The sequence below is a fragment of the Lolium rigidum genome, chromosome 7, assembly GCF_022539505.1.
Source record: "Lolium rigidum isolate FL_2022 chromosome 7, APGP_CSIRO_Lrig_0.1, whole genome shotgun sequence".
NCBI lineage: Eukaryota > Viridiplantae > Streptophyta > Magnoliopsida > Poales > Poaceae > Lolium > Lolium rigidum.
In genome coordinates, this window is record NC_061514.1 from 315641119 (window position 1) to 315667109 (window position 25991).

General features: G+C 44.0%; 1 protein-coding gene across 1 annotated transcript; it reads left to right on the forward strand.

Moving 5' to 3' along the window:
* The first annotated feature begins 4296 nt into the window (after nt 1-4296).
* On the forward strand, nt 4297-7524 carry LOC124676059 (probable protein phosphatase 2C 33). Its single transcript, XM_047212138.1, has 7 exons — nt 4297-4509; nt 4616-4790; nt 4872-5089; nt 5195-5302; nt 5395-5520; nt 5622-5860; nt 7049-7524. Exons 1-7 carry the CDS (start codon nt 4297-4299, stop codon nt 7272-7274), a joined length of 1305 nt encoding a protein of 434 aa, XP_047068094.1. The 3' UTR covers nt 7275-7524.
* The last annotated feature ends 18467 nt before the right edge of the window (nt 7525-25991 follow it).

Below are 25991 nucleotides of genomic sequence, written 5' to 3' on the forward strand. Positions count from 1 at the left end.
TTATCGACGAAAATGTCGCTTCCCACTGAAAGAATATACCGTCTTTATGAGACACCAAAACGTCAAATTTAGGGTTTGAACTTTGGTTTTGGCATGAACGACACGATCGTTGGAAAAAAAACATTAAGATGGCCCATGATGAAATCTGGGACGAATCTACCAAGGACGAAATGATCCGCCGCGAAATCCGCGACGTTTCGGCATGGAATGAACGGGCTTCAGGACCTGGGATAAAAATTACCACGAATCACGCGCTTGGCGCCGCCGCGGTAGCCGTCAGGTAGGATAAGGACGACGTACGACGGCTCGCCGCGACTCCCGCTCCGACGAGCTGTCGTTCCATGTGCTGCCGAGTGGCAATCACGATCAGAATGCTTCGTGTCCCTTCCACACGTACTAATGCGGTGAGTTGAAAGATTGAGTTGCCACAGATTATTCAACGTACGGCGCCGGCACCGTCTCTGCCGGAAAATATATGGCTTCAAGCAACGGCGTGGTCGCATGGACTACAGCTAGCTTAGCTGCAGTAAGCAAGAAGACGTACGTACGACAGCTGCATAGCTTGCCGCCCAAACCTCTCTCCGCCTCGTCTTCGCTATCTGCTACCTCCTGACGTGCGTTGTCAACCTCCACAGACAGGCAGGCTAGGGAATGTTTCCAAGCATTAGTCTTAGCGCTAACCACCACTACTCTTCATCAAGAAATAATCCATCAACTGACAGACAGATGGCACAGAGATTCAGGTTATCTGACGCGTGATCGCGTGCTCCGTTCCGAGCAGCACTCTGCACAGGAAGTTTCCTCCGCTGGATGCCCAATCATACATGCCCGCGCGCCTCACAAGTCACAAATCTACTCTCTTCTGATTAATCTAGTATCCCATCTCATTGATAAACCAAGGGACAATCATGTCAAGTCTAACATAATCGCTTTCATCCATCAGGATTAGATCCCCATGGAATATATCCATCGCCGGGGTGACCATGAGCCAACTGTGCATGCGCGGGCGGCACCATGATATGATGGCCACCGTCTCCTCATCACCCTCTACCTAATTGACGCGTATCCCGCCATTAAACAAACACGAACCTAGCTAGCTATTGCCTTTCCGCTCGCTTTCCAGGTCAATTCCCGTCTCTTCTCCCTGTTCAAACCTTTTGACAGTATTCATTTGCAACTTGCAATGCCCCTTTTATGTGGCTGTGGGTTCCCAGGGGACACCCGATTACAGTGCACTACTGCTAGGATACTAGTGGTAATTTTAAGTATCAACTTTTTTGGGATGGGGTGGTTAAGGAATTTTTGTCAAAAAGGACCACCCTCCCCAATTCATTGACAAAAAGGACCACCTGTGAGTAGAATTGACAAAAAGGACCACCTCCTGTGTGGCGGCAGAGCCCCCAGGCGACACGTGGAGGATGCCGCCACACCGACTGGCGGCAGGAGCCTGCCGCCACAGCCAACAGCGGCATGTCCACATTGTCCTGATCCGTGAACAGTAGCCCGTTTTGAATTTTTTTAAAACATCTCAAAAAATTTGAAAAAAATACCTACATGTAGCTAACTCTATGCACTACAATCGTGCAAAAATTCACTGTAAAATACGTTGTATTTTGGGCTCAGCAAAAAAGACAAATTCAACAAATTTTGTAGCTAACGTGCACTGTTCATCGATCAGGACACTATTCATTGATCAGTGTGAACATGCCGCCACGGGCAACGGCGGCAGGCCCTGCCGCCACCGGCTGTGGCGGCAGGCGACACGTGTCGCCTGGGGGCTCTGCTGCCACACAGGAGGTGGTCCTTTTTGTCAATTCTACTCACAGGTGGTCCTTTTTGTCAATGAATTGGGAAGGGTGGTCCTTTTTGACAAAAATTCGGTGGTTAAGTACAAAACTAAGCATAGGCATAGACCTTTTCTTTATTGGTTGATTCATAAGTTTGGACAGAAAATTGCGTCAAGACCTGTAAAGTGCAAAGCCACCCACAAAGCTGTGCAACTATGCAACCACATCATTATATTTTTCTTTCTCTCTCTCACCAATCCCGTGAAATTCCTATTTTTGATTCATGTGCACTATCCAAACACAGTATTTGCCTTGCCTGTATGTTTTGAAACTCTGCAGGAATTCACTTATTACATTCATCTCAATTTTGTGTTTTTCATGTTCCTACTTTTTGAAAATCTTGCAACCCAAAAAGGCGCTTAGGATGCATGGATTTAAATCATATTAACAAGAAAATGGCAGGGATGGGGTTTCATGTATCTTCGATTTTTTAGGAGACAAAACAATTAAGAACATCAATAGTGTTGTTTGGGCGTTACATATTAGCTTATGTTTGGTTTTCTCCAAATTCCTATCGCGCAATCCATTTCATAGAAATATCAAAGTAGTCGTCTATCGGGAGTGGTGTTTTGGAACATGGGTGCGTATGCTCCCTATATTTTGAAATGCATCTTATGTACATTTTAAATTTCAAAAAAATTGAAACAAAAAATTTGTACGTACATCTTCACGTGCTACGCGCTCAGAAAGTCGTTTCATAAAAAATCGACTTATCATGTGACGCGTGTAAAAAAGATAAAATTCAGTGCTAAAAATAATGCTTTTCACAAGATAAAGTTTCTCCTTTTTACATAGACCACAAAAAATATTGGTTTTTCGTGAAACTTAGCGAATGCACATACATTATGGAGATGTACATGTAGAATTTTTTATCCAAATTTTTTGACATTTCGAAATATGTTTTTTTGGTAGAGGGAGCATACGCACCCGGGAGCCAAATTGAATTTCCCTCGTCTAATGTTATTCAAAATACGGAGTAGTTATAGTATAGTGTTACATAGTTTAAGATACTCATCGCAGAAACACAAAATATAGACTAAAATAATCACGGCAGATTTTGTACTTATTAAGGAATCTTATGCTTTACGAGCCTCTTTGATTTCACATGATTGTAGAAAATCTAGAATAGGAACATCATAATATCACATCGGCATGCCCATTAAAATGTTATATGATTTTGGATCGTTTGATTGTGTCACGGGAAACAGATCCAAGAGTTTTGAGTGAATGTAAAAATCTTTACAATATATGGTGCAACAAAATACGCAAGAAAACTCCTATAGGATTCAATCCTATGAGTGAAACAAACAAATAGCAAAATCGCGGAAATATTAATCCTCAAAAACTCCCCAAGAATTTTCCTAGCGCCGCAACCTCGTTCTCCCAACCGTTTGTTGTCTGGGTCGCATTGGCCGCACGAGGGGCATGGACCCGTTCTTATGTGTTATTGTTTCTTGCCGGTTCTTGTTTTCATTAGGTTTTTGTCTCCCTAGCGACATCGGTGAGATGGTGTCGATGATGGCGCGTTGGAATAATGTCCATCTGGCCTCTCTACCTCTTCAACGGTCGATCTGGCATCAATGACGGGCTAGTGAGGGTATGTGTTGCTAGATTCCGTTGGATTCCTTTGGATCTTGGCATTGGTGTGTCGTTCATGGAAAGCTAATCACTGATTTATGGTCGACATCTTCGATCTCATTATTCGTTTATATCTGTGGCAATGCCCTGTTTCTCCAACCTCTAAATTAGTGTCTAAGGATTGCAAATATGGTGTTTGGGGTTCTTCCCAATCGATATTCTTTCATCGGTTATTGGCTCTCGTTGTTACAATCGAAAGAATATGACGACAAGCATAGTTTTTGGTGTATTCTTGTTTTGTATTGGTCGTTTGGATCGAGTTACCTCTCCATTCACTGTACTCTTTCCCTTACCTCAATAAATATACGATATAATATGTTTTTGGATGTCTTTCTAGCGAGGTGTTCATGGTGAATTCGTCAATCTTAAGACATGTTGCTCAGTCACCCGAAGTTGGTTATAGATGTAGGATGCACGCGTATATATATGTTTATAAGTATTAGTGTATGTATATATTTGTGAGCGTCTTCATCGTGCTTTGTTTCTAAACTTATAAAATGCATTTGCATCAAAGATGCCCTACTACTCTTTTTGCATAGGACGCCCTACTATTTCCACAAATCCCACTCATCGTCCCTGTCGCCCCATTTCAGCAACCAATTATAACTCTCGCTCCTCTCACTCCTGGCAGCAGGAGAGCATCCAAATCCCAATTCGTGGCCTCCCCGTCGCTCCGATTCTAGCTGGCCGTCCAGCCCAGATCCGAATCCGTGCGCGCCTCGCCATTGTCGCCGCACCGGAGCTTTCCCTGCAGGGAATGGTGCATTAGGTACGAGCGCGACTGTGGGGGCAAGAGGCGGTGGCGGTAGCGATGGCCGGCGCAGAGAGGGAGCGGAGCAGGTTGCCGCCGGCGCTGCCCCTGGCCACGCTGATCGGGCGGGAGCTCCGCGCGGGAGGCTCCGAGCGCCCGGCCCTGCGCTACGGCCACGCCGGCTTCGCCAAGCGCGGGGAAGACTACTTTCTTGTCAAGCCCGACTGCCTCCGCGTCCCCGGCGACCCCTCCACGGCCTTCTCCGTCTTCGCTGTACTGCCCCCTTCATCCCCCTCTTCCGTTTCTGGTTCGTCGTTGATCTGTCGAATTCGTGATCTGATGGGTTCTGGCTTCGCTGGATCTGTGGCCGTTTCGCCAGGTGTTCGACGGCCACAATGGGGTGTCGGCGGCGGTGTTCAGCAAGGAGCATCTGCTCGAGCACGTGATGAGCGCGCTGCCGCCGGAGATCGGCAGCCGCGACGACTGGCTGCAGGCGCTGCCCCGCGCGCTCGTCGCCGGCTTTGTCAAGGCGGACATCGACTTCCAGCGAAAGGGTGAGGCGGATCATATGCTAATGGCGATTGCGGAGCACACCTGTTGAGCTTCTGGCTAAATATCACTGGTTGTTAACTCAGGGGAGGTGTCGGGGACGACTGCAACGCTGGTAGTCGTCGATGGTTTCACGGTCACCGTGGCCTCGGTTGGGGATTCCCGGTGCATTCTTGACACGCAGGGCGGCGAGCTGCAGCTGCTAACTGTGGACCACAGGCTGGAGGAGAATGTCGAGGAGAGAGAGCGTGTCACGGCGAGCGGTGGGGAGGTCGGCCGTCTGAACCTCTTCGGCGGGCAGGAGGTAGAAATTCGCTTTACAGTGAATTGTTTCTTACAGGACACATCAGTGGAATTTCTTTGATCATCATTCTGATGATTCAGTGTTGTGTGATTTTTTTTGTCTTAGGTCGGTCCTCTTCGGTGCTGGCCAGGTGGCTTGTGCCTCTCAAGATCCATTGGGGACATGGATGTTGGAGAGTACATTGTGCCGATTCCACATGTCAAACAAGTGAAGGTGAGTAGGATTACAAAATGCACAGTTTATTTTGTTCTTGTGTTTCTTTTGCGGAGTTGTGAAAGTTGTCTCTTTCTCTTTGGTATTCACAGCTCTCAAATGTCGGAGGAAGGCTGATAATGGCATCAGATGGCATATGGGATGCACTATCCAATGAAGCAGCGGCAGAGTCATGCCGAGGATTGCCTGCAGAACTGGCTGCAAAGCTTGTGGTTAAGGTAACTCTATATGTAGCTAATAGCCTGCAGTATCTAGATTCTCCATGCTTGTCGGCATGATTCACTCAAACCAATCTTGCTATCCATTTGTATTTATGCAGCAAGCTCTGAAAAAAAGTGGGCTGAAGGATGACACCACTTGTGTGGTGGTTGACATCATCCCATCCGATCATCGTTTGCCATCGCCACAGTTATCCCCAAAGAGAAACCAGAACAAGCTCAAGTCTCTTCTTTTCGGTAGAAGGTCACATAGTTCAATCGGAAAGTTTGGAGGAAAATCTGCCTCTATTGGCTCCGTGGAGGAGTTATTCGAAGAAGGCTCCGCAGTGTTGGAAGAAAGGTACATTCTAGTTGCCACTGTGATGATCCAGCAGACTTGTTGAGTTGCTGCTTTGCCATAGTTCTCTATGCTTTCTTATATATTTATCTATTTTACATCAGCGAATTTTGATTGAACATCCGTGATGCTTGTTTCCTATTTGATCTTTGCTGCAGCGTAGTAAGACGTAGAATAGCAGGCATTCTTGTTAATTTTTAGAGCATGTGGAGAGCCTGTTGTATGTCTGCTGGCTCATGTTACTCTTTTTGTCCTCCTTCTCAGTTTGGTGCCACCATGTTCTTTTCTTGTCAAGTACCCCTTCCCGAATTTTCCATTATCTATCTGTGCCAAGAACCCTTTAAGCCTCTTTTCAGCTTTCAACTGTGTATTATACATGCTGCTACTGAAATATTTTATTGGTTAAGAATGTATCTTATAGAAACTATAGTCTGAATAGAGTAATCAGTGCAATGAAAATATAGTTTGCTAACTGTTCTAGCACGGTAGTAAATCATGCTTGTAATGACACCTTTTTTTTGTTATGTTCTTATGTGATTTCCTTCCCGGATTTCTTCGGAATAATAGAATATTTTCATTGGTATGATTATTTGTTGAAGCCTCTTGCTGACATGCTGCATTACCTTTGCTCCAGTTTTCAGAGCTTTTTAGGTAAAATATTGATTCTAGAGTTATACAACTATAGATCAATCAAATGTAATCACTGAATCAAGTGGGGGGTCAAACTTACTCTGTTCCACATTTCATTTATAACTTATACCTCATAAAATGTTTGGCTGAAATTCCATGGTGTAAACCCCTACGATGGGCACCAATTTATCTTCTCTGAGGATTTGCTCCTGGCTCTGAACATCTTCAAATACAAGATAAAAAGTATTTTTTTACAGTGCATCTATGTTTGATAGTAGATCCCAAGGTAGTACTTCAGTACCTTCTCTCTAGATTGCAGAGGCGTAATTTCTGCTGGAAGACTGGAACAAAAATTCACATGGTTCAGGGTGATTAGAACAGGGTTAAGGGTGACTGGAACAAAAGGAAACGCTTCTGAAAACTTTGTGATTATAATTGAAACTACGTCAATTACCTACTTCTGATCAATGTTGTGCTTTTTATGGAGAAATGATAGTCCAGATTTACCTGTACATATCTGTTCATGCCCAGACCAATGACCACCAAGCCTTGCTCTTGCAGGTTGGGTAGGAATTTGTCTTTGAAAGAAACAACTTTGCCACCTTCTCGTTGTGCAATCTGCCAAGTGGACCAAGAACCATTCGAAGGTTTGATGGAGGAGAATGGAGGTAGTCACTGCTCTTCTCCATTTGCACCTTGGGGAGGTCCTTATCTGTGTCTGGACTGTCGAAAAAAGAAGGACGCGATGGAGGGCAAAAGAGCTAGCTGCTCGACAGCCTGTAGGTGAAAAGAAGCATGACTTGTGAAGCATGCTTCTCAGTGTGAAAACTAAAGAGATGATAAGTTGTTGGTGATTCAATTATTATTGTTTGCTAAAACTAACTACATTCCCAGCCCGGTATAAATTGTATTTGGCTGCTAACCAGCTTGTTGCCTACGCAGAATCCTAATAGTGCAAGTTATTTATATTGTTGAGGGAACTTTGATGTGGACTGTACCATTCTGTATGGAGAAATGATCTGCTAATTTATTGTGTATGTCATCTTTGAGAAAGCTGAGTCTATGAGGATCGTTGGTACAATTTAATTTTTTGTTTTCCACACGAAGCAAAATGCTCCGGGTTCCACTATCTAGGGAGCATATGCTGTGAACTAGCCCTATCAAGTGTACTAGTGTACTAGGAGGCACAAGAGCCACCCGATTATGTATAGGTCGTCCAAATTAATTCGGGCGGATTGCATCCCACTTTCTTTGAACGTTTTCTCAAAACTCCCAGCCGAGTTCGTCTCCTCTTTTCTGTTGTTTATATTCTGAAGGTATCCCCTTTGTTTTAGATTCATGCACAAAGAAATTTTAGCCCCAAACTGTTCATCTCTAGTTAAAAAAGTTATATAGCTCGACTTTTGTCCTCATTCGTTTGGTACAGATAAGTCCCAATTCAGCAACTTTCCTTTCTTTTTCATTCGTTTGGTACGTTAGCCTGGCAACGACAATTTTTCTGTCACATCTGCAGGTACAAATGTATCCCGTTAAGTCAGAAGAAAGAGTACTTAGGATTGTTGGGTCGCTGCGACATTGGGGCTGCTTGGTAAATGTGCAAGCAAGTGAACTCCTAACAACCGGCTTGAATCTGGAACGTCTATTTCATATTCAATGGTACACATTTGCTAGTACACTAGTACACCCGATGGAGCTAGTTCATAGCATATGCTCCCCACTATCTAACGATAAAAGAACAGAGGTATCTGTTTTACTGCCCAAGGATCAACTAAAAAGAAGAAACGAAAATCAACAATGTTCTAGCGCGGGTTTTTGCAGGCACAACCTTACCAACAGGCCACTACAAGTTCAGCATATTAAGCATCCTAAGTAGTTCATGAAACAAACAAAGTCGTTGGAGCATCCAGATATACAAATACAAAGCAGAAGCCGAAAGATGAGAACAGCCAGGGGCGGAGCTACACCCCGGGCAACCAGGGCCATGGCCCGGGGCGCAGCAAACATTCCGGCCTACTACTTATAAAGATTTCCGTATTGGCCCGGGTTGCAACGAACTACTCAGTTGGCCCATCACGGGCGAACAAACGCAACTCTCCAACCCTGGCTCCATCGCTAGCTACGGCAGGACGCGCGCCGCCGCGTGCGCACGACACAACGCCTCGTCGGCATGCCGGTTTTCCGCCCCTAGCCCACACCTCGGAGGCTCCCTAGACGAGTTCCAGCCTAGATGGTGGCCTTTTGTGCTGCCAAGTGCCGCTGCTGGCAAGAGCAAGACCTCCGTGCGACCGCTGTCCGGCGCTGGCCGGGTGCTGCTGTGTTGCGCAAACTGCATCTCCTAGTTCAGGGCTCAATGCTCCACTGCTAGGTAATACATTATGTGCTTGTTTGTCCGAAACGTGTGTTTGCATTAGTTATTCGACAACAATATTGTTACACCAATTCAACGGTTAATTGATTTTACAACTTCTGTAATCAATTATATGTTGTAGAATATGTAATCAATTATATGTTGTAGAATATAATATGAATAGATTCTATCCCAACACCCCACCAATCGTTGAATCCCCAAAGTGAAGAAACTCCTTATACCCAAGAAAGTACCCAAACTATATTTTTTTTTTGAAACAGAGGCAAAAGCTTTGCCTCGTCTATTAATTAAGAAGAAAGTGCCAAGTTTTTAGGAGAAAACCAGGCGAAAACCTACAACAACAGGCTCATGTCCAACTAAACACCGCCCACTCACACACACCAACAGCCAAGCCTAACGTACAGCAAGGCCCACTTATGCCAACACCAAGATCACAGAGCCACACCAACGAACACTTTAGACACGACACTTACACAGCATCGACAAATAGACCAAGGCAAAGGGAGCAACCATCAAGCAACTGCAGATGTCTTTCCTGTACCACCTCTCTTCTTGCTTCTACACTCGTCTGGGCTAGCATCATCACTCTTGGACGTACCCTTACACCCAGGATAGGCAGCAGCCAAGGTAGCGAGAAAAACGCAAATCTCCCTGGCAACGAAAGCTCCGGGTACAGGCGTCAACATTCCAGACTTACCAAACTATATGTACTATTCCAAGAAACTCCTTGTTGGATTGTTAACAGTTGAGTTCAACTCCTCTAAAAAACAATTGAGTTGAATTTATGTGTTCTTCCTCGCAATCGTACCAAATTTCATGTGCTATTCCATGAGATTTTTCTGTAGCTTTTGCGCTTAGTTTATTTTTTTTTGGCCCGGGCCTTGCTTCAATCCTGGCTCCGCCACTGAGAACAGCAGTAGGATGTCATGAAGACGAAAAGTGTTTTTGGCTCTTGGGCACTAGTACTCTTACTGTCTTTTTAAAAATTCATACATATTTGTTCCAAGAAAATTTAAAAATAAATTTGAACATAATAAATGATGTAACCTACAAGCCATGAACAACGCTCAAGCAGCTACTGCTGGTTGACTTCCTCTGCAGAAGATTCTTGGTTGCGGAGATGAAGCGAGCGGCCTCTGGGAGAAGCATGCAGCGGGAACGCCATTTTCTGTAACTTCTCAGCATCTGCTAAGAGATCATTTCTTTTTTCATTAACTGACTGTAAACCGGCCAAATACCTCAGAAAAGAGTATGCATAACATATAATCTCCGTTGGAGATTTTATGAGCTTAAACTCAAAACAAGCATGGTTTCTCAATTTTCATAAAGCCCAGCACAGGGCTGAAGCCCCAACAAGGTGAAGATTTATTCTACCAGGCAAAACTTTTTCAATCCAAGCGAAATACTGGGAAAAATTACCAGGTCTGTTAGAAACACCAAGAGTTCTACTAACTATACTCCACGGGCCATCAAAGAAGAGATGATGATCTCAAGATCATCACAAAATCTGCACTTGTAATCACCCACCCAACCCCTTCTCTGCATGTTATCTTTAGTGGCTATAGCATTTTGCTAGATAAGACAAAGCTTAATTTTAATATTAGGGGAACTCTAGCTTTCCGTAGATGTTTAAACTTGAAGTCCTGCCAGGGGATCTGCTAGGCCTACCGGACAAGGTGATCTCTCTCGGAGAAAACGTGGTAGGATGGGTCGACCTCTGGCGTGGCATCATATTCTGCGACATACTTGAGAAGGAGCCCGTTCTCACCTTCATCCCGCTGCCCACGGCTGCTTTCGACCTGCACCGGACAGGCCAAGCAAGTGCAGGATATCAGCTGCTGCAATGGTTACATCAGCTTCGTCGAGATCGAACAGCTGAGAAGTTTCAAGATGACCAAGAATCTTCACACGGCAGATTTCATCGTTGACAAGGCGTGCGGCGTGCCCCATCCATGATGATTTGGATAGTAAACCTCAGCCTCTACCTGATGGTTGGAAGATCCGGACAATGTTTAGAGACATTTCTTGGGACCATTGGAAGAGGAGGCACACTGTCCATGTCGATGAGATATTAGCCGTCCCAGAACAATCTGCGCGGATATCTCAGTCTCTGTCTCTATATGATGGCACTCCTCTTGGTCCTGATGATAGTACACAGTACAGAAGCATGGTTGGTGCTCTTCAGTATCTTACACTCACTCGACCAGACCTGTCGTTTTCTGTTAATAAGGTCTGTCAATATTTGCATGCTCCTACAACTGCACATTGGACTGCTGTTAAACGTATTCTTCGCTATGTCAAGGACACTACCTGCATTGGTCTTACCTTTATGAGATCTCAGTCTACACTTCTGAGTGCTTGTTCGGATGCTGATTGGGCTGGATGTCTTGAGGACAGGTGGTGGCTTTGCCATCTTTGTTGGTCCCAATCTTGTCTCCTGGTGTGCTCGAAAACAAGCTACCGTGTCTCGCTCCAGTACTGAAGCTGAATACAAAGCTCTTGCTAATGCTACTGCTGAATTAATCTGGGTTGAAGCACTTCTCCATGAACTTGGTGTGCGTATCCAGGACAAGCCTTGCCTCGGGTGTGATAATTTGGGTGCTACCTATCTATCTATTAATCATGTCTTCCATGTTCGTACCAAGCACATTGAGATTGACTATCACTTCGTACGGGAAAGAGTTGCTAGCAACCGTCTGGCTATCAAGTTCATCTCCACTAAAGATCAAGTTGCTGATGGTTTTACCAAACCAAACCGCTTCCTGTCAAGGGCCTTGGTGAATTCAAGTGTAATTTGAACCTCTCCCGTGGTTCAGATTAAGAGGGGGGGATGTTAGTGTATGTCATACCGTATGTGTACGTGTACGGAGTAGTACTCCGACGTACACGTACAACACATGTATTTGCCACGTATGGGGGCTTTTCCCTACGCTATATAAACACGCAACCGATACCCTAGAAGGTTACGCATCGTTCCAAAACTTGACAGACTTATCTATTTTTTTGTCTTGTACTGGACATGTGCATCCACCGCTGAGAGAGCAGCACAATAGCCAGTTTCATCTTCTTCCCATCATTTTTTCCCAGCATTTTTTTTGTGATAGAGAAGATGCAGGGCGAGTGAAGAAGAAAGAAAAGTTCAGAGAGAGAGAGAAAAGTGTAGGTGCATTCAGCGCAATGAGAGGAAGAGAGAGAAAAGTTCAGAGAGAGAAGGCGAGAGAAAGAGAGGTATGCTGCACACACATGTGAGCCCAATGCAACCAGTCTTCACATTTTATCTCCATGCATACACAGTATAGAAAGATCACAAGCCATGACTGCAAATGCACATGTGAAGGGACACTGTTTATAGGGTGCGCGGTGCGCACCTGCTCTAAAAACTGATTCGACAATTTTTAGTTAAAAATAACCGCCTGTGGTAGTTCTTCTCAGGATCCAGTGCCCTTGTTCTCCCCTGTGACTTGATTCCATTGTCGAACCAAACAAAGCACGGAAATGACCCATTACGTTACCATTCCCATTGTTACTTTGATTCCGTTACGGTTTACACTTGCTTAATTGAACCAAACACGTCCAAAGCAGTAAAGTAAACCAATTCCAGAGCTTAGGGTCTAGAACTGTCGGATTCATAGTTCAAGGTTGAAATTTGAACTTTTGCATATTACATAGCTGAAAACCAGAGTATGAAATACTTTTAATTGCGCGCTGAAGACTGATTAGAAGGCACTTACGATAGTTCAGTATGTATAGCTGGTTCTTTTTTCCTTTTCTTCTGGAAAATTTCATTTGCCGGTACTACATTGTGTGTGGAAATTATGGAGAAAAATCATCACTTTTCTTGGTTGTTCATGTGAGTCTCTCAGTAATGGTAGTGCTTGTACTATCTTAGAAACCTCAGTATGTGTACGTGTACTAAAAAAAGAGACCAACCAGAATTTAGCCCTTGGTGCCATTTTTTATATATAGAAAGAGACTTTTTATTGAGAATTCTAGAAATTTGCTTTGCTCGGTTGTTGGTAAAACGATGCTACGTCAACAACCTCATACGTGTATGACTTGAGTTTTCTAGCAACCTACTCCTATGTGCTTCGGGGGCTGGATAAAAGAGACACTTCTTCACTTTGAGGTTATCCAAGAGACACCGTGCCAATTGAGATAGCCCCTGTAGTTACCAAGAGTGGATGTGCCACACAGTTAGCAGTTTAATGCATCATTGGGAACCACCAAAGTGATGCTTTCAAATCTGTCTCTTTGAAATTTGTACCGTCCCATAGCAGGCAACTGAGTAACCGGTGGAAGAGAAAATTAATACTGAGTATCTATGTCAGCAATCCGTGTCACAAGGCATCTCTACCGTTCATCTTGATGAGATCTCTCTCTCAACAAGTAGCTAGCAAACAGTGAGCTAAAACAGTCTCCCTTCCCTCCAAAGTATGCCTATATGAGTCTATTGTCACTAATCCGCGTGCGGTATCGTGTGTGACTTGTGACTTTGTACTCTGCTCGTATTACCTTTATTATGTTAATCTACATACATTTAAAAAGATTTTGCAAACAAATTTATGTGTTCCAATTCTCCACTTGTTTTACTCCATGGCGCTTGACATTTTTGTCTATTTGCTTAAAGCCATATGCTGAGCTAGTTGCAGCAAAATGATGTGCTGAATAATCAACTTCCATTGGGCGATACTATTCAGATAGCAAGTAGTGCTCAGAATGGTGTGCTGATGGTCATCTTCCATTGGGTAATAGTTAGCATGTTGTGGTAAGTCTCAAGTTGAAACAATAATTAGCATGTTGTGTTGATTCCGTTTCTCTCTTTGATCATCAGGATATGGTTACATCGGTAATTCTTGTTGAAGGACTCCAGGTGTTGCCGGGCTCAAAGTTGCAAGGCCGGTCCAAACAAATTTTGGACTTGGGATGAGTTCAATAAATACAATTTATACTAAACTTTTATATTTTTCTATAATTTTTTATTATACTACATTCCTAATAATCACACCTACCTCATTACAAAGTTAGCATACTTAATCAAACATAAAATCTTACTAATATTAATTGCATCATTCTTTTTATTGAAATGTACATTAATTATTCTATTTGGCTTGGGCTAAACATATCTATTTTGTATGAAAGCTTTGTTGTCTTGCAATGTACGGACATTGAAAAATTAAATTGTGGGCATCCTTGTTTTTGCATCTACATTAATATTTATATAAATATATTTAATAATTTGGTGTGTATATATATATATTGGGTATATCCTAAGAAATATCTTAATAGGGAGATTTCGAGATTATGAAAGAAAATTTATAGGAAATTTTAGATTATAAATTGAACCGTTTGCTTGACTATCTGTCGTTTTGTGTGGTTAGACGGTGTCTTCTAGTTAACTTACGGTGTGTGCAATAATAATCCAACAATGCATGCATTATATATACCATATATACCGGGTATTGAAAATTACTAATTATGAACTATCATAAAAAAGTATTATGATTCCCAAATTTCTCGTATATATGACTTAAATTGCTAGGTTCATGTAAGGCCGGCAATTGGTCGGGTTTGGTCGGGTCAACCTAAATTAGACCCATGTCCATCACCCTTATCGGGCACACATGTGACCCATGACCCTACCCATGGGTAAGGAATGAGACCCATGCCCAAACCCATTGGGTACAAAAAATGGAGAGTTTGAGTGTTTGACGCAACCAAATATTTAGAACACATCGGCACATTGTTGGGCTGCCAGGACGAAGAGTGGTGTATTCTCGTTCATGACTTTGTGACTGCAAGTAGTACTAATATGCACATGTTGTTGGATTATTAGGCAATTTCCGTGTGAGTTTAATTACCGAAAGCAAGATTACAGATGCACAAGCATACTTAACCACACACACCAGACTAAGCACATGCATCAGATCTGAACATGGAACAAGTAGCGATGCAAGGTAGGAGAGTAAAAGCACGTACATCGCGACCGGGAAGGTCGCACCAAGCAAGCAGCACCACCACCATGGGAGTTGTTGATGTCGCCCATGGTGTAGTTGGATCTGTCGATGAAGCAGCCGAACCGTCGATGAAGAAGACGAACAGCAGCGAGCGAGTCGCGCCGAGACGCTCCCCAAAAACCTTATCGCCCGTCTCCCGGTGCAGGATCTCAACGGACGGGGTTTCGGAGGCCTGCTCTCCCGGACGGCTGTGCACGCAGTCGCCGGGATGGGGAAGACTAGAGAGTAGCACAACAAAAGGAACTTCGCGAGAGAGAGATCTAAGAGCACTATTCTCCAGATCTGATCGGTCTCCTTCCTTGAGTGTGTCTCGAACTCGAACTCGAGTCACGAAACGCGACGTGCGTGCGTGACGTGTCGTGACGTGCCGTGCCGAGCCGAGACGGGCGGGCGGAGGAGGAGGAGTGCGCGAGGGCTTCTTCTATTCTCACTCACTTGGAATGACTAGAACAGCAGCCCTTATATACCACTCCAACTCTCTCCCAACTAGCAATGTGGGACTAAACTTTGTCCCCCAATGCTGTCCCAAGCTGCCAACGTGATAGGCCTTGAGATTTCGGGAATTGTAGACTATATGGGCTGCCTTCTCGGGATGCAGCCCATCTACATTCAACAATCCCCCACCAGATCTCATATGCACATCGGATGACACATTAGTTCCATTCACCGTTTAATATACCCGCACTTCGGTGGAGACTGTTAAGTTGAACTTCCACTTAGGCAAGGTGCTACGCTTGACTACAAGCCGAACAATGGACTATGCCTTGAATTGTCGGTCTTTGTGCAGCAAGTTTCGCTCAATGCCGGCACGGTACTAGGCTACCTTAGCCTTCCCTCGGGTGGAGCTTATAAGTCATACTCCTCGGCCCTTCATGAGCTTACTAGAGATTCACCCAAATCTCCCACACTATGACCAGTAGTGTCACTCATATAGGTGTGTTCTTCAAAAGATCGCCCTGTAGGACGGCGTCTTCGCTCATCAAGAGCCGCTCATAACACATTAAGACATTGTCAACCTCGCCTTACGGTAGCTATGAGAGAATTGCATCTGCAGCGGAGTGGGAGTATTAAATTTTCTCTCAACTCGGTTGCTCCGGTTTGTTTTCCCAGTGTCCTAGTTCACGGAATTTCCGATTACATAGGTTGGGTTACCCCTCGGCAACTCAAGTGGGTCTCAAACCCATCTCCCTCGATGCAAGGTCTATCATGTTTCTTGATAGTCCTTTTGTGAAAGGATCTCGCCGATTTTTAGCACTTTGGACATAATCCAATGCTATCACTCCGGAGTTCTTCAGTTTTCGACGGACTTCAATCTCCTCTTGATATGTTTGGAACTTTTCATATTATCCTTAGAACTTTTCACTTTGACAATCACGGTTTGATTATCACAGTTCATGAGGATAGCCGGTATTGGTTTTTCAACCATAGGCAAGTCCATCAAGAGCTCACGAAGCCATTCCGCTTCGACGATGAGCTGTATCTAATCGTCGTGAGTTCTGCTTCCATAGTTGACCTCGTTAAGATGGTCCGCTTGCAAGACTTCCAGGAAACAGCGCCACCACCAAGAGTGAAAACATATCCACTTGTGGCTTTCATTTTAGCATCGGAAATCCAATTGGAATCACTATACCCTTCAAGTCCTCTTGGATACCCGGTATAATGAATTCCATAACTCATGGTTCCCTTTAGATAGCGCATCACTCTCTCAAGAGCATGCCAATGATCATCTCCCGGGTTGGCCACAAACCGGCTAAGTTTGCATACGAGCAAACGAGATATCGGGCCTCGTAGCGCAAGCTAAATACATGAGTGAGCCAATGATTTGAGAGTATCTTAATTGATCTTTAGTTGCCTTTTCATTCTTTCGAAGCAAGACACTAGGATCATAAGGTGTGAGAGAAGATTTGCAATCAGCATAGCCAAATCTGCTCAACACCTTCTCAACATAATGAGATTGCACAAGAGTAATCCCATTATTCCCATCTCTCAATAACTTGATGTTCAATATAACATCAGCTTCTCCAAGATCTTTCATCTCGAAACACTGAGATAAGAAGGTTTTTACCTCCTCAATTACTTTGAGACTTGTCCCAAAAATTAGTATGTCATCCACATACAAGCATAAGACAACTCCTTCACCCCCACCATGGCGGTAGTACACACATTTGCCAGCTTCATTAACAACAAAGCCCACAGATGTCAAAGTTCTTTCGAACTTCTCATGCCATTGTTTGGGTGCTTGTTTAAGGCCATACAAAGATTTCTTTAACTTACACACCTTTCTTTCTTGACCTTGCGAGTACGAAACCATCGAGCTGTTCCATGTAAATTTCCTCGTCCAACTCTCCATTTAGGAAAGCCGTCTTAACGTCCATTTGATGAACGAGAAGACCGTGTGAGGCAGCCAATGACGAGTAGTACTCGAATGGTGGTCAATCTCGCCACAGGTGAGTAAGTATCGAAGAAGTCTTCGCCTTCCTTTTGGGTATAGCCTTTGGCTACAAGCCGAGCTTTGTACTTCTCAATAGTACCATCATCTCGAAGCTTCTTCTTAAATACCCATTTACATCCTACAGGTTTGCACCCATACGGACGCTACGATAACTCCCACGTTCCATTAGCTAAGATGGAATCCATCTCGCTTTGAACCGCTTCCTTCCGATGAGTCCGCATCGGGAGATGCGAGGGCTTACGAAATGGTAGTGGGAGTATCATCCACAAGATACACAATGAAATCATTACCAAAAGACTTTGCGGTCCTTTGTCTCTTACTCCTTGTGGGAGCTTCATTGTCATCTTCATCGGAATCTGAACTCTCATCATCGGATTCCTCATCGGACTCCATAGGAGTTTCATGTATTGGATCGGATTCCCAACTAGACATGCCATGCATATCTCTCATAGGAAATATATCCTCAAAGAATGTAGCATCTCTTGATTCAAAGATGGTGCCAACATTCATGTCGTCCACTCCAGATTTCACCACAAGAAATCTATAAGCAATGCTATGGGCAGCATAGCCAAGAAAGACACAATCCACGGTTTTTGGTCCAAGCTTTCGCTTTTGGTGATTGGCAAATTCACTTTTGCCAAACAGCCCCAAGTTCGTAGGTAGGAGAGTATTGGTATTTTCTTTTCCCATTCCTCATAAGGGGTAATCTCTTTATTCTTGGTTGGAACACGATTTAGGACATGACACGAAGTCAATATAGCCTCCCCCCACCATTCCTTGGATAAACCCGACACGTCTAACATGGCGTTAACCAAATCTGTTAGAGTACGGTTTTCCTTTCCGCAATCCCATTGGATTGTGGGGAATTGGGAGGCGTCCTCTCATGGATTATACCATGTTCCGCACAGAATAAATTGAACTCATTAGAAAAGTACTCTCCACCACGATCGGACCGAACCCTTTTTATCTTTCTTTCAAGTTGGTTCTCAACTTCAGCCTTATAGATTTTAAAGAAATCAAGAGCCTCATCTTTAGTTTTGAGGAGATGCACATAACAGTACCTAGTGGAATCATCAATCAAAGTCATGAAAAATTTCTTTCCACCTTTTGTCAACTCACCATTCATCTCACATAGATCTGAATGTATGAGCTCTAGTGGTGCCAAGTTTCTTTCCTTCGCGAGGCTTGTGAGGCTTGCGAGGCTGCTTTGCTTGCACACAAGCATGGCACTTAGAGCCTTTGACAAAGGTGAATTTCGAATTAAACTCATATCGGCAAGCCGCGTCATACAACCGAAATTAACATGACAAAGTCGTGAATGCCAAACATTAGTTTCATTAACACTAGTGCTTACATGGTTCACAACATTATCACGAAGTCTTCTAGAGAGAAACGCAACATTCCCTCACATTCATATCCCTTTCCAACAAAAGTTCCATACTTAGACAGTACAACTTTATTGGACTCAAACACCAACTTAAACCCATCTTTCATAAGACGGGAGCCACTAACGAGATTCTTCTTGATAGAAGGGACATGCAGCACGTTCTTCAGTTGCACGATCTTTCCCGAAGTAAACTTCGGATCTACCGTGCCAACACCACGAACAGTAGCATGTAACCCATTCCCCATCATTGCTGAGGAACCTCGGGCACGATAAGAGGTAAACATGGAGATGTCGGCACACACATGAACATTAGCACTTGTATCAACCCACCATTCCGTGGGCTGAAACACCGAAAGAACGATGAGGTAACATATTACCATACCCCGTAGTTCCTTCCTCTATGTTGCCAATGACCATGCTGACAGAATTTGAGTTACATCCGGCTGACATTTCTTTCCTTTGCGTTGTGGATAACGATGAGCCTAATGGTCCGTCTCGCCACATAACCAACAAGGGTCTTTCTTCTCCGTTTTCCCCATCTTCTTGAAGTTGGTAGTCTCAGAGACTCCCTTGTTCTTTCCCTTGGACTTGTGGGAATTTTTCTGCACCATATTGCCAGCGAACGTCCCTCGGTTCCTCCGAGTGTGTTTGTCTTTTGCCCTCGCCTTCTCCTCAACATCCGGAGAGCCCATGATATTCTCAACGGAAAACTCATGCCTGCGATGTTTTAGAGAAGTGGCAAAGTTCCTCCATGAAGAGGGAAGCTTAGCGACAATGCATCCCGCGACAAACTTGTCCGGTAGCATACACTTGAGGAGCTCGAGTTCCTTTGCCATGATCTGTATCTCATGAGCATGTTCTACTACAGATCGGTTCTCAACCATTCTGTAGTCATTGAACTGCTCCATAGCATACAGTTCACCTCCGGCATCGGCAACACCAAACTTAGCGTCCAGTGCATCCCACGGTTCCATCCCATTTCGGATGTGCGGATAAGCATCAACCAACTTGTCTCCAAGCACACTTAGGACGGCACCCACAAAGATTACGGTGGCATCCCCGAACACTTTATCCTCTTCGGGAGTAAGCGGACCTCGCGGGAATACCTTCCGCAACTCGGTGCACACCCATAGAAGTGAGCCACAAGAGGGTCTTACTCTGCCATCTCTTGAAATGAGAACCCGTAAACGGGCTCGGTTTGAGCGCAGCAGCAAAACCAGACGGTGAAAATTGCCTATGCAAATAAGGTTTTTGGATTGTTGGATTATTAGGCAATTTCCGTGTGAGTTTAATTACCGAAAGCAAGATTACATATGCACAAGCATACTTAACCACACACATCAGACTAAACACATGCATCAGATCTGAACATGTAACAAGTAGCAGTGCAAGGTAGGAGAGTAAAAGCACGTACATCGCGACCGGGAAGGTCGCACCGAGCAACGACACCACCACCATGGGAGTTGTTGATGTCGCCCATGGTGTAGTCGGAGGCTGTCGATGAAGCGACCGAACCGTCGATGAAGAAGACGAACAGCAGCGAGCAGTCGCGCCGAGACGCTCCCAAAAAACCTTATCGCCCGTCTCCCGGTGCAGGATCTCAACGGACGGGGTTTCGGAGGCCTGCTCTCCCGGACGGCTAGAGAGTAGCACAGCAAAAGGAACTTCGCGAGAGAGAGATCTAAGAGCACTATTCTCCAGATCTGATCGGTCTCCTTGTATATCCTGGGAGGAGAGCCGCCCTGAGTGTGTCTCGAACTCGAACTCGAGTCACGAAACGCGACGTGCGTGCGTGCGTGCGTGATGTGTCGTGTCGTGTCGTGTCGTGACGTGCCGTGCCGAGCCGAGACGGGCGGGCGGAGGAGGAGGAGTGCGCGAGGGCTTCTTCTATTCTCACTCACTTGGAATGACTAGAACAGTAGCCCTTATATACCACTCCAACTCTCTCTCAACTAGCAATGTGGGACTAAACTTTGTCCCCCAATGCTGTCCCAAGCTGCCAACGTGATGGGCCTTGAGATTTCAGGAATTGTAGACTATATGGGCTGCCTTACTAGGCTGCAGCCCATCTACATTCAACACATGTTTGGTGTCTGGATACAAGAGCTTTGTGTGTAAACGATGTATACTGTCTACATATATAATGTATGTCTATCATAGCCCACGTACCATGGGTCGAAATGCCGGCTTGAGGCTCATGAAGATGCATTTGGTACCTATATACAACTATTCATGTAAGTTTTCATAATTTCATTATGCTTTGAAAATGTAAGCCGTCTTAGCAAACTGACATGGTGATAAAAATAGTACATTGATGATAAAAACTTTACTTGGGATTTAGCCTTCACTCATTTTTCTTGTTTTACACTAGTAGCTTGTGTTTAAATATAAGAAATACAGTACGTCACTAGGAATGTGGAATTATTACCTAGGCCGGGGTCCAGTCTCTCGGTGGCCTTGAGTGGATGCCCCATTTCACCGGCCTATGTGATGAGCCCTGCAAATCTACTTCTAGCTGCTACACCTATCAGTGCTAGGTTGTAGCCAGTACGGGAGCCCCTAACGCAGGGAGGTGCTATATGCCGATTTGGTCGGCGCCGACTAGGTGGCGCAAACCTCCATGTTCGTTTTGTGGGCTTGGACCAGCGTTGGTGTTTTAGTTCGCGTCCCACACACCTCCAGTTGTTTCTGTTCGCGTCCCACTTAGAAAAATCGTTCAAAACACAAGAAAGTTCAAAATTCAAAATATGTTTGAAATTTGGAAATTGTTCAAATTCTAACGAAAAAATCGTTCAAAACTCAAAATTCTCTCAAATTCAAAATCTATTCAAATTTTGAAAAAAAATCACTCAAATTTTGAAATCTGTTTAAATTTAAATATTATTGAAATTTTGAAATTCGTTCAGATTTTGAATATGAACATGTTTCAGTTTGAACATTTTTTCAAATTTTTCAAATTTATTCTTAAACAAAAAATAAAACGAGAAAAAAGAAACATAAGGAAACATAAAACAAAAGCGAAAAAACCAATAGAAAACTAAAAAAACAAAGAAACCAACAACAAACGGGAAACCTGAATGAAAAATCATAGGCAGAGATATGTGGGCGAGGCCCATGCCCCGTAGAGGGTGTGCAAGCATGGCTATACACCAAGGTTAAAATAGCGTGCTAAATGAATTAGCGACAGCCTCCTTCGAACGATATGGACGCTATATCGTGGTAATAGCGTGATATATTTTAAATAGCATTTTCAAAATAATGCTAAAAATAGCCTAAAAATAAATAATTTTACTAGAACGAATAGATATATATATACTCCAAAAGTGACTGAATGATACATACATAACCACATATAAAAATAGATCTCAAGTATTTTAGAAGGCTAACATCAACATTTCACAAGGCAACAACATAGTATAAATTATTTATTAAAAAATATTAGCATTAGCGATATTATTTTCTGATTTAGAAGTGGAACCAACAGATTGTAGTTCATCACCACGAAAAAGTGAATGTAAATTGCCTGAAAAAAATAGCGCGCTAACGCTATGAAGTTTTAGGACGATATAGCATGCTGTTTCGCAAATAGGTTCACAGCGAACAAAATTACTAAACGTGGACCCTCTAGATATGCTATAGCGCGCTACTAGCGGAGAAATAGCTTGTTATTTTAAACCTTGCTATACACCGACTAGATCTGCTGTAACAAACGCTTAATGCACGCGCTAGGGAGGCATCGCCTGAATGCTCGGTCCGGGTAGGTCGGCCCAACTACTCTTTCGTCACGTTCTTTTCCCGTTTGCTTTCTCGTGCTTAGCTTGATTGTTTTATTTCTTCAACTTAAATATTTTGTAAAAATATAAAATGTTCAGATTTGAAAAATATTTTAGATTTTTGTAAAACAAAAATCAGATGTTAAGCTCAGACCTAAATAAATATTCATACGTGAAAATTGTTCAGATTTGTAAATATTCAAATTTAAAAAATATACAAGTTAAAAAATTGTTCTAGTTTGAAAAATGTTCAAATTTTAAATAATCAATTTTTAAAAATTTTGTATTTAAAAATAAAAACAAAAACAAACAGAAAACCGAACAGAAGAATGAAGAAGAACGAAACAAAACAAATACTGAACAAAAAGAAAAACACAAGAAAGAACTAGAAGAAACCAAAACGCCCCTTTGTCGCTAACCTTCCCCTAAAACGGGCCGGCCCAAGACGAGCACGCTGCGTGCGCGTACACTATTAGTGCATGCTTTTGGCGATAGATAGGGTTTACCACCAGGGTCTGTCACTTCTTGGAGCCAATAGGGGGCGGTAGCCGGTACCGTCACTTCTTGGTCTCGGCAGGTGGTTGTAGCTTATCGACGCATTCTTCGTGAGTATCGGTCGGCGACCAATGCGTATCCAAATTATACGCAACTTCCGCGACCTCTCGTTGCCGCTGCTTTTCCATCCCGCGTCTCCACGGCTCTGCATGCCCGCGCCTCGTTGCAAAGTCTATCCTGCGCCTCCGCGCCACCACCTGACTGAGCTGCATTATATCCCATGCATCAACGACGTCCCTGAAAAACGAGTGCGCCCACATGAAAACAACGTCCCTGATCATGTCGTCAAGAAGGCGGCGCAACATCCTGTTGTTTGCCTAGGTGATGAATCATCCACCGCGGATTTCCAGCGCTGTAATCTGCTCTGTTCCAGTCGAAGGGATGCATGAGATGACTCTGCTTCCGCCAACAATATTTCTGCATTGCTAGTTTCCGCCGCCGAGGACCGTCTCCAGAAATTGGAGGTGATGAGGCCTAAGGCCTTGGGGGTGCCCAAATCTCACAGACAGACCCAAAATCCAAATCCAAAGGGGAAAGAAGGGGAGATGAAGAACAAGAGGAACAAAGAGAAGAACAACCCACGCACACAACCCGATACACCAAATTTCATTCTTGTGGCTCGATAAACCACGCCGATAGAATCACACGGGGAGAGACCGCAAGGTAGAATCCCGGTGTGAGAGATCGGTAAGGGAGTTGAACAAAGCTGTGTGAGAGAGAGTGGGATGCACTAGAATCTCACACAAATATTATCCAAATCACATAAGAGGTGGCCTTGAGGAAACATAGGAGATCATCCTAGAGGTTTGTGAGCAAAGCTCCAAAGATAATCCAAGTCTATCTCTAACCCTAATTCGTGGCTGGAGGAGCCCTATATATAGTCCAGATCCGGGGAGGGGTAACTTAGTCATTTGCGAAATAAATACAGCTACATGATTCAAATGGACGGTTTAGATGCAGTTGAATTTGGTGGGGCCGACAGTGCCGGTGGTGTTGGGGCGGCAGTGCCGGCCATGGTAGATGCTGGGCTTCGGAGGCTTCAGGCGGCAGTGCCGGGGTGCCTCGGCCGGCAGTGCCGGGGTGCGCCCAGCGGCAATGCCAGCCTGCAGGGGGCGGCAGTGCCGGTCCTGGGCTGCATGCTCCAGCGGACGTGGTCCTCCTTCCTTGTCCGGCGTTGGGTCGACCTTGACGTACTCCTCTCGAGGCTTGTACCTGATGACACATAGAACATCGGCTTGAGGTAGCATTCCATCTAAAGTAGTGTCGAGGTCGAGTTTCGAGAGGATTGAGTTCACCTTTTCATGTAGAGCTTTCACTTGGGCTCGAGTCATCGGTCCACTTGGAGGAATAGTCGGTCTTGGCGTAGTGTCGTCCTTAGGCGGGGCTACATCAGGAGGCCCTGGTGAAAATGCAAAGTAGGGCCCCAAAATTGGATATGCAGATAGCTAAATAATATTTTATGTTCACTAAAGACATGGAACCTCACTTTAGTTGCCAAAGCATTTCCGTTCTATTCTTCAATATTTTTGGTGGCCTTAGTATCAAAAGCATGCATATCACTCAATTTACAATTCACAAGTGACAAACAGAAGGATAAATAAAAGATATGGAGACTTTGACGTTACATCAGAAGGTTCATATGGGTAACAAAAGTATCAAATTAATACGAAATCTGCAATTGTCACATCAAGCACAATCAATTCAAGCGCTCCAAAATTCAGGATTTATATCTTCTAAGGTTTGTGGAAACGATCGATACAGCTTTGCACATTCAATTCAAGAACAATGTTGAATTGAAACAAGTCAATTACTATGCACATACATAATACGAGTACATTACAGTGTTCAACAATTTTCCTCCTCAAGGACTCTGAACACACAGTACATTTCCTCTTGCATTATCCCGTTCACTTGTCTCATTCGATCGAGAACTAAATTGAATGTGAGAGGAACTAAATCTAGATAGTGCAATAAAAAATAAAAATCTGTTGTGAGCCAGTGTAACTAGAAATATATTCCGTCAACCGTACGCAACAGGAAATATTTCATTTGCAACAGTGTAAATTTCAGTTTTGTACAGCTTATGAAAGTTTAAGTTGTACGGACACTAGCTTGAACCCTGTTGAACATCGAATGGTGTGAGTTCACCCAATCTCTTTGGGGATTATTATCTGCACTAAGTCGAACAAAAACTATAGTACCATTATTGAGGAGTCAAAACAGGTCTAAGGTGCAACCCGCTGATTGGTAGTTCTGGATACTGGTTGGACTCGGATACCAAATTCTCTGTACTTGGTATTTGCTGCGATTTGGTTCCCGTTGTCCTATAAAATCCGAGGCGTGCGTTAGCTCCGTGAAAGAAACTAGGGTAGAGTATTTGGTAGGGTAGAGCCGTGCCTCTCAAGGGCGGCCAGTATCCTTATATATATAGGGTAGAGAGTACATACAGGTTACAACACGTATACAACACATATACCTCTACCACCTATACACGTATACAAGGTAGTTTAACACCCTCCCACAATCTCAGCCACTATAAAGGTTGAGATTGCGTCTACAACGCTGAAACAGCGGTAATGGAAGAGGTTTTGTGAATATGTCAGCTAACTGGTCTTTGGAGGATATGAACCTGATACGGAGCAACTTTTGGGCCACTCTTTCTCGAACAAAATGAAAGTCCACCTCTATATGTTTAGTTCGAGCATGAAACACAGGGTTCGTCGAAAGATAGGTTGCTCCAATATTATCACACCAAAGAATAGGCGGCTGACTCTGGGAAACACCAAGCTCTCCAAGTAACGCCTGGATCCAGATGATTTCAGCTGTTGCATTGGCAACAGCCTTATACTCTGACTCGGTACTGGAGCGTGAAACAGTAGCTTGTTTCCTAGCACTCCAAGCAACAAGATTGCCTCCATAAAATACAGCATAACCCCCGGTTGATCGACGATCATC

What these genes read in the sequence shown, in the direction of transcription:
- LOC124676059 (XM_047212138.1), top strand. Translation starts at nt 4,297, where the DNA reads ATGGCCGGCGCAGAGAGGGAGCGGAGCAGGTTGCCGCCGGCGCTGCCC. An exon ending in CACATGTCAAACAAGTGAAG is followed by an intron (nt 5,303 to 5,394) that starts GTGAGTAGGATT and finishes TGGTATTCACAG; the next exon opens with CTCTCAAATGTCGGAGGAAG. An exon ending in CTGCAAAGCTTGTGGTTAAG is followed by an intron (nt 5,521 to 5,621) that starts GTAACTCTATAT and finishes GTATTTATGCAG; the next exon opens with CAAGCTCTGAAAAAAAGTGG.